The sequence below is a fragment of the Thalassophryne amazonica genome, chromosome 5, assembly GCF_902500255.1.
Source record: "Thalassophryne amazonica chromosome 5, fThaAma1.1, whole genome shotgun sequence".
NCBI lineage: Eukaryota > Metazoa > Chordata > Actinopteri > Batrachoidiformes > Batrachoididae > Thalassophryne > Thalassophryne amazonica.
The window spans coordinates 122546918-122556773 of NC_047107.1; the positions used below are offsets into that span (position 1 = coordinate 122546918).

General features: G+C 44.1%; 1 protein-coding gene across 1 annotated transcript in view; it reads right to left on the reverse strand.

Annotated features, from left to right (window-relative positions):
- Positions 1–5452: 5452 nt before the first annotated feature.
- The window catches only part of zgc:65851 (uncharacterized protein LOC321113 homolog), a 12905-nt gene continuing 8501 nt past the window's right edge, over positions 5453–9856 (reverse strand). Inside the window, exons 2-4 of the mRNA XM_034171233.1 lie at positions 8556–8873; positions 8226–8350; positions 5453–5977 (exon numbers count right to left, since the gene is read on the reverse strand). Coding sequence (XP_034027124.1) covers positions 5608–5977; positions 8226–8350; positions 8556–8873 — 813 coding nt within the window. The 3' untranslated portion in view covers positions 5453–5607. The remainder of the gene's footprint in view (positions 5978–8225; positions 8351–8555; positions 8874–9856) is intronic.

Here is a 9856-nt window from a genome sequence, read left to right on the forward strand (position 1 = left end):
CCGCATGTCTTTCATTAAAAAAATCTCCTTTAACAGTGGAATGTCCGGATAAACTGCTGATTCCGACCTCTTCTGAAAGTTCTCCGTTCTCTCACGCCGTCCTGGGTCAACAGAAGCTTAAATTTGGAGGTTTTCAGCTTGAAACAGGATGACGACATTGCCTCGGAGCGCTGCTCGACGTTCCGCTCTGTGGGAAGTCCTTACAGCGATAGAAACAATCCAAAATCTCTCATCAGCCGTTAAAATTTTCACAGAAAACCAGCTGAATTTCTCGAATGGTGTCCACTCGGATGTGCCTCACAGTTTTTGAAAAAATTTTGATCAAGCACAGCGCCAGTCTCTCAGCAACTTCTCAGACAAAGGAATTCCGACGAGGGGGCTGGACCACTCCTTCCACAAGACGTGCTCACAGGCGAATGACTTCACCGACAGGCGTAAAAAAACTCTCGCATGCCCATGAGGGTTCAAGCTTGGCTGATGTAATCACACGTGATTCAAATCCATATGGTTTTTTTTAAAAAATAATAAGGTCAGATACTTTTCTAACAGACCTCATATATATATATATATATAATATATATATATATATATATATACACACTCTAGTTGTCATTCTGTCTGCGGTGACGTTTGTGGCTGTGTAGTCCGATGTGGGAGTGACAGTCTCTGCTGTAGCGGTCGCATTTGTAGATGGTCTCTGGCCTGACGGCGCTGTTTCTTTCCTTTCTGTGTGCCCTCTTGCTTGCAGCTGATGCCATGAGCTTCTCTTCCCCTGCTTTGAGTTGTTGCTTCATGGTTGTCCTCCACCTTTCTTTAGGGATACGTCCATCCACCATGCGGTGGACATGACACAACCATCATAGTCTGCGCTGTCTGAGCGAGGTGAACATACTTTAGAGGGCTGCACGGGTGAGAACTTCAGCATTGGTCACTCGGTCCTTCCAGGATATCCCAAGGATACGGCGGATGCTGCGCAGATGAAAGATGTTCAGCCATTTCTCCTGGCGAGCATACAGTAGTGTTCAGGATAATAGTAGTGCTATGTGACTAAAAAGATTAATCCAGGTTTTGAGTATATTTCTTATTGTTACATGGGAAACAAGGTACCAGTAGATTCAGTAGATTCTCACAAATCCAACAAGACCAAGCATTCATGATATGCACACTCTTAAGGCTATGAAATTGGGCTATTAGTAAAAAAAAAAAAAAAAAAAAAGTAGAAAAGGGGGTGTTCACAGTAATAGTAGTGTGGCATTCAGTCAGTGAGTTTGTCAATTTTGTGGAACAAACAGGTGTGAATCAGGTGTCCCCTATTTAAGGATGAAGCCAGCACCTGTTGAACATGCTTTTCTCTTTGAAAGCCTGAGGAAAATGGGACGTTCAAGACATTGTTCAGAAGAACAGCGTAGTTTGATTAAAAAGCTATTAGTAAAAAAAGTAGAAAAGGGGGTGTTCACAATAATAGTAGCATCTGCTATTGATGCTACAAACTCAAAACTATTATGTTTGAACTGCTTTTTTAGCAATCCTGTGAATCACTAAACTAGTATTTAGTTGTATAACCACAGTTTTTCATGATTTCTTCACATCTGTGAGTCATTAATTTTGTTGGTTTGGAACCAAGATTTTGCTCGTTTATTAGTGTGCTTGGGGTCATTGTCTTGTTGAAACACCCATTTCAAGTGCATGACCTCTTCAGCATAAGGCAACATGACCTCTTCAGCATAAGGCAACATGACCTCTTCAAGTATTTTGACATATCCAAACTGATCCATGATACCTGGTATGCGATATTTAGGCCCAACACCATAGTAGGAGAAACATGCCCATATCATGATGATTGCACCACCATGCTTCACTGTCTTCACTGTGAACTGTGGCTTGAATTCAGAGTCTCACAAACTGTCTGCGGCCCTTGGACCCAAAAAGAACAATTTTACTCTCATCAGTCCACAAAATATTCCTCCATTTCTCTTTAGGCCAGTTGATGTGTTCTTTGACAAATTGTAACCTCTTCTGCACGTCTTTTATTTAACAGAGGGACTTTGCGGGGGATTCTTGCAAATAAATTAGCTTCACACAGGTGTCTTCTGTCACAGCACTTACAGGTAACTCCAGACTGTCTTTGATCATCCTGGAGCTGATCAATGGGTGAGCCTTTGCCATTCAGGTTATTCTTCTATCCACTTTGATGGTTGTTTTCCGTTTTCTTCCACGCGTCTCTGTTTTTTTGTTTTTTTTTTCCATTTTAAAGCATAGGAGATCATTGTAGATGAACAGCCTATAATTTTTTGCACCTGTGTATAAGTTTTCCCCTCTCCAATCAACTTTTTAATCAAACTATGCTGTTCTTCTGAACAATGTGTTGAACGTCCCATTTTCCTCAGGCTTTCAAAGAGAAAAGCATGTTCAACAGGTGCTCACTTCATCCTTACATAGGGGACACCTGATTCACACCTGTTTGTTCCACAAAATTGATTAACTCACTGACTGAATGCCACACTACTATTATTGTGAACACCCCCTTTTCTACTTTTTTTTAATAATAGCCCAATTTCATAGCCTTAAGAGTGTGCATATCATGAATGCTTGGTCTTGTTGGATTTGTGAGAATCTATTGAATCTACTGGTACCTTGTTTCCCATGTAACAATAATAAATATACTCAAAACCTGGATTAATCTTTTCAGTCACATAGCACTACTATTATTCTGAACACTACTGTACACTGAAAAAGAGCATGTTTGAACCAACCTGAATGAAGTTGTTTGAACTTAAGTTTGTAAGTTAGAGTTGATTTAACTTTCAAACTTAAGTTCAAACAACTTAATTCATTCAGGTTTTTACAAATTGTAACTTTTTTAAGTTGGTTAAAACATGCTATTTTTTCAGTGTATGACTATGCATGCGTTGTAGACTGCCATTTTTGTGGCCATAGACAGTTGCGAGTTTGACCAATCAATCAATTTTATTTATATAGCGCCAAATCACAACAAACAGCTGCCCCAAGGCGCTTTATATTGTAAGGCAAGGCCATACAATAATTACGTAAAAACCCCAACGGTCAAAACGACCACCTGTGAGCAAGCACTTGGCGACAGTGGGAAGGAAAAACTCCCTTTTAACAGGAAGAAACCTCCAGCAGAACCAGGCTCAGGGAGGGGCAGTCTTCTGCTGGGACTGGTTGGGGCTGAGGGAGAGAACCAGGAAAAAGACATGCTGTGGAGGGGAGCAGAGATCAGTCACTAATGATTAAATGCAGAGTGGTGCATACAGAGCAAAAAGAGAAAGAAACACTCAGTGCATCATGGGAACCCAGCAGTCAGTCTATAGCAGCATAACTAAGGGATGGTTCAGGGTCACCTGATCCAGCCCTAACTATAAGCTTTAGCAAAAAGGAAAGTTTTAAGCCTAATCTTAAAAGTAGAGAGGGTGTCTGTCTCCCTGATCTGAATTGGGAGCTGGTTCCACAGGAGAGGAGCCTGAAAGCTGAAGGCTCTGCCTCCCATTCTACTCTTACAAACCCTAGGAACTACAAGTAAGCCTGCAGTCTGAGACCACACTCCAGTTGTGAGACGTGCCATTGTTGTTGCTGCCTTACCGATCCTCTTGTTGATCTCTGAGTCAGGAGTGAGGTTGTCGGTGATGGTGGAGCCAAGGTAAATGAATAACTTGACTGTGTCAAGTTCATAGTTGTCAATGGTGATGGCTGGTGGTGTTGCTGTATCCTGGCCCAGGACGTTTTTTTCAGGTTGATAGTCAGCCCAAAGTCCTTGCATGCCTGGTAAAACTGGTCCATCAGTGACTGTAGATCTTGCTGGGTGTGGCTAGCAACAGCTGCATCATCTGCAAAGAGTCTCTAATGACAGCTTCACGGACCTTTGTCTTGGCTCTGAGGCGGGCAAGATTGAAAAGCCTGCCATCACTATATATACACTCAACAAAAATATAAACGCAACACTTTTGGTTTTGCTCCCATTTTGTATGAGATGAACTCAAAGATCTAAAACTTTTTCCACATACACAATATCACCATTTCCCTCAAATATTGTTCACAGAGCAGTCTAAATCTGTGATAGTGAGCACTTCTCCTTTGCTGAGATAATCCATCCCACCTCACCTGGTTCTGCTGGAGGTTTCTTCCTGTTAAAAGGGAGTTTTTCCTTCCCACTGTCGCCAAGTGCTTGCTCACAGGGGGTCGTTTTGACCGTTGGGGTTTTTCCATAATTATTGTATGGCTTTGCCTTCCTTACAGTATAAAGTGCCTTGGGGCAACTGTTTGTTGTGATTTGGCGCTATATAAATAAAATTGATTGAATATATATATATATTATTATTACATCATATTTATACATATTATATTAATATATATTATAACGTTTTCACGGCTACGGAGAGCACTGCTCCTATATAATGTTCTTGAAAGTGAAGACAAACATATAGCGACTGTTTGATTCATAAATTTCTTTATTTGGCTTTGAGGGGAAAATCTCTGCATGAGACAGCAGCTTGTATACGATCACAGTTATTTAGCAGAACGGTGTGGAAGGTGTCGACACACACACACACACACACACACACACATACATAACTCAGAAACAAGAGAAAAGATCTTTTTTAACATTCAGCTATGGTTAAGGCAAGTCTTTTCATTGAACCCACAATAAGCAATAATTGATTCCATCTGCTGATATTCAAGCTCCAGGAGGGAGTCAGGCCATGCACTCAGGCTGATTCACTCATTTGTCAGAAAGCAAAGCGAGTTCAGAGCAAAACGGTAAGAACAGGCCCTATGCACGCTCACATGCCCCCCCAACTGTCAGCTGTTGGTGTCACCGTCTGCTGATAGTGACAGCACATGCACCTCCACCTGACAGCAACATGCAACTAAGGTCTACTCACCTCCATCACGAGAAGTCAGCCCCAAATGCTCTTTGACAAATGAATCAATCGCACATATCGCCTCCCCCCCCCCCCCCACAAAAAATAAAAAACAAACATTATATAGCAAAAATTCAAGCTCTACATTCCAAAACTCTTCAAGCTTCCTTTCAAGCAAATAAAAGCGCAACCGGAAGGGGAAGAAGCCTGCTCACCGACCGAGGAATGAGGAGTAAAATAAAACGTGTCTCCATTCCCGACATTCGGCAAAGAGCTGGTAGAGCTTCATGTACTCGCAGGACTCGCCAACTTTTAAATGTAAAGATCAAATAGCACCATAAAAGTCGGACTGGCTGCAGATCTGTGTGTTTATCTTTAAGTTTGTGCTGCCCAAAAAAAACTGCAAATCTTGATATTTAGTGGCACGTTTGTGGGGTAAAAACCATCTGGAAGGTTTGTGTTGTGGTGCTGGAGTCGTGCGCCGCCGCTCGCTGACTTGTCCTGATACTAACTGTCGTGATGTAAATATTCCAACCTGGACTGTGATGTCTGGATTTGGGTGTATTTGCTTGCAGGACGTCTCTGTGCCATAAAGTGGGATTTGAATGAATCACTCCAACAGAAAGAGAAGAACACTGAAGGTGTGAGGAGGAGCGTGCAGAAATGTGAACAAACCCATGATGTTGTGGATGTGGACCGGCTCATACGTGATGATGTCATAAAGAGTTTAGCTCTTGCTGGTCTTGCCACTGGCACTTTCCTTCTTCTTCTCCTCTTTGTCACCCTTCTCTTTCTGCTTCTCCTCCTCCTCTTCCTCTTCTCCATCACCCTCACCCTCCTCCTGCTCATCTCCCTCCTCCTCCTCGGCCTCTTCTCCCTCCTCCTCCTCCTCTTCTCCCTCCTCTTCTTCCTCCTTCTCTTCTTCCTCTTCCTCCTCCTCCTCCTCCTCTTCCGCCTCCTCCGGCTTGGCTGCGGACTTCCTGTAGGCTCCAAGGGTGTAGGTGCGAGCTGACATGTAGGAGAAGCCGGGATAACCTGACTGGACCATGGCTCCACCCACAGAGCTGAGGCGGCACTCCTCGCCCTCCAGGAGCTTCCTGCAGAGACAGACAGAGTGATGACATCACCTTTGAGTGGGGGCTGGTTAGTCCACACTGTGTCTGTGGGGGGATCAAATGTCCCTCAGATATCAGGTGGAAACACGTCTGCTGTTTTCACACATTCGACCACAACATTTGTCGCTGTGTCGCCATAATCACATGACATCAACTATCATCTATTATCATCTTGCTGGGGGAAACGTGGACACGATAAAAAATAAAATAAAATAAAGACCCTCAAAGTTCAAATTAACTGACAGTTGTGAATTTACTTCAGTCAAATGAAAAATGGAAATTCATCCCTCTGTTTAAAGGGGGCCTATTGCATGTTAACAATCTTCAAATGTCCCACAATTCTACAGCACACACACACACACACACACACACACACACACACACACACACACACACACACACACACACACACACACACACACACACTGCTTTTAGTAAAATTAAGGCCTAAGACGGTCCATTTTAAACTTAACCCTCAGGCCTAAATTGCCACATCACCGAACCATGTGACTTGTCAGCAAACCACGTAATAGTCATCGATGTCCAGGTTTGAAATTGTGTCTGGCTTTGTGAGTTCCACAGACCTACGGTGTCCTTCCTGGGCTTTGTGATCGCTGAGAGGGAAATTAAAATGGATCTGGAAAAAGTAGCGGCGGTGCGAGATTGGGCCGTTCCTAATTCTCGAAAAGAAGTACAGAGTCCTGGGTTTTGCTAATTTCTATTTCAAGTTCATACGCAATTTCAGTAAGGTTGCAGGTCCACTGCATGAAGTCATCTCGTCCCTCCATCCATTCGTCTGGACGTCGGAGTGCGACGAGGCATTCAGAGTCCTAAAAAATTGCTTTAGCGCGGCCCTGTGCTGCTCCTTCCTGGCCCCGCTCGTCAGTTCATAGTCGAGGTCGATGCCTCTAATGTGGGTGTAGGAGCGGTCCTATCGCAGAGAAGTCCATCAGACAACAGGCTGCATCCATGCGCCTTCTTGTCTAAAAAGTTGACTGCTGCCGAGCGTAATTCTGGCATCGGTAACCGCAAGCTGTTGGCGGTTAAAGTGGCCTTGACGGAGTGGTGGCAGTGGTCTTGGCAGGGGGAACCAGGAAACGCGCGCGCTGAATTGGGGACCATTCTACCTGCCTCTCTGTGTCTACGTTAACTTAGGAAACTGAGTTGAGGGTCAGATTGGCATTGGGTGATGCGCTGGTTCCCGCTGGTTGCCCGCCAGGCAAACTTTTTGTTCCCGCGGCTCTCAGAGGGGACGTGATTCACTGGAGCCATGACAGCCCAGCCGGTTTTATTGTCATTCAGGGATTAAAAAGACTGTGTTCATCGTGCAGCAAAAATTCTGTAAAGATGTTACTGATTATGTTAATGCCTGCCATGTATGTGCTATGCATAAGTCATCCAACCAGTTTTCTGCCCTCTAAGGGTGAGGCTGAGGTGATGCCGTGACAAGTGTTTAAATTACGCGGGTTTCCTCAAGACATTCTATCTGATCGTGGGCCGCAATTTGTTTCTAATTTCTGGAGGGAGATCTGCCATCTCCTATGGGTCACGTTTAACCTCAGGCTACCATCCACAGGCCAATGGGCAAACCGACGACTTAATCAGGAGCTTAAGGGTCTCCGGGTTCTCACTTCACAACACCCTGTGTCATGTCATCACAGCTTCCCTGGATTGAGCTAGCACATAACAGTTTACCCTCAGCATCCTCCGGTTTCTCTCCTTTCCATATAGTTTATGGTCATCAGCCTTCTATGTTTCCACCTGTTTATCTCAACTCTGTTCCCTCAGCTTGATTTTCCCTTGCCAGCGAACCTGGGAGCAGGCCAAGAAGGCTCTGTTACGCTCCATAGTGGCCTACAAGACCACCGCTGACCAAAGGAGGTCCACCATGCCATCATATGCTCCCGGACAGAAAGTATGGCTCTCCATGCACCACCTGACCCTGAGAGGACTGCCCAAAAAATTGGCTCCCAGGTTCATTGGTCCCTTCTTGTTGTCTAAAATCATTAATGCTTGTGTAGTCTACAAAAACAGTCTGAAGTTCTCTTCAGATCTGAACCATGTTGCATTTGTGAACGATTAGCTAAGAAAAGTGTGCTGAGGTTTCATGTGGCACAAAGTAAAAATAACCTTTCAGGTTATGATTAAATGGAAAATCCTTCAATGTCATGATGTGGCTGAAATGGAAGATCGGTTCCACCTTTAGTTGACTCGTTGGACTGTAACAGACCTGTAGGCAGCAATCTCAATGTCCAATGCCATCTTGACGTTCAGGAGGTCCTGATACTCTCGCAGGTGACAGGACATTTCTCCTTTGGTGCTGCGCAGAGCAGCCTCCAGCTGCTGGATGGTGTCCTACACCAAGTCACAACAAACAAATTTTCACCTTATTAACAGTGGGCACATTCAAAATACCATCTTGTCAGATATCAGATATCTCCAGTCATTTTTTCCTGAAGCTTCAAGAGACATTTGGCCCCTAAAAAGAAAGTAAAAGTATTTTTTAAATCTAAAATTCTAAGGAAAACTCTCAGGAAAAATCAAAATCTCATTTACGTGCCTGCATATCTCCAATTTCATTGTTGTGGCGATCCTCCATCTCAGCAATCTGCCTCTCCAGTGCCTCGTTGTGGCCCCTGAGGGCCTCGATCTCCAACGTGCGGGCCTGTACCTGCCTGCGGTACTCGCTTAGCTCCTCCTTTGAATGTTTTATGGCATCCTGGTTGCGGGCGGCCGCCTCGGTCACAGAAGCAAACTTGGACTGGTACCATTCCTCCGCCTGGACCTGGTTCCTGGCTGACAGGTTCTCATACTGGGCCCTGATGTCCTTCAGGGCAGCAGCAAGGTCAGGTTTGGTCATGTCCATCTCCACAGACACCTGGATGCAGGAGTAAGGAAGTGGTTAGATTTACACTCCATTTTTGTAATAATTCTTAGCCGCATCTTGGATTTATTTCATTTATTTAATATTGTGAGATGTGTTGCTTTTAAACATTTTGTCATTGTCGTAAAAAAAGTACACAGCTTGAACAAATATACAGCATGTATGAGTCAAAGTGTATCATACTATAAATCTGAGTAACATCTGTCTACCTGATTGTTTGTTCCCAAACTCCTCTCAGGTCATTTGACAGATTGCTAACACAGTATATGGATGAAAGTTGATGTCAGAATTTACCTTAATTTACCTTACCTCCCACATCCAAAGACATGCGGGTTAATCTTTAAAATTGTCCGTAGGTGTGTGTGTGGGTGTGTCTGTGTTTGTTTGTCTATTTGTGGCCCTGCGACAGACTAGCGTCCTGTCCTGGGTGTACCCCGCCTCGCGCTCTATGACTGCTGGGATAGGCTCCAGCCCCCCACGACCCTTAATTGGACTAAGCGGTGGAGGATGGATGGAGTTCCTTTTTGGCAACAGTCAAGATAACTGAGTTCAAAGGTCAAAATTTTCATTTTTCACTCCAATCTGCACTAAATTTTACATTAATAGATATGAAGATCAGTTCTGGAATTACACAGGCGAGGTTAAATTTTCCAACAGTCAATCAATGGAGTGAAGGTCGTATCTGTGTTTACTGGCCTACTGCTCCCAGGACCTTCAGCTGATTTCTACCAAACTTGGTAAATAGGTGAAGGTCAACCCCAGAAACTCTTCAACTGTTCATTTTGTCAAAGGTCACGGTCAATGCAGTCAAAGACCAGATATTTATTTTCAGCCCAATTTAGGCAAATCTTAACTCACATATGTAGGTGGATTCCAGAACTGCCCTGACTAAGTCAGCCAAAGGTCAATTATCCAGGTGTAGGTCAAGGTCATTGGGGTCAAAGTTTTGATTTCCTATATAGGCCCTGAGGTTGGTT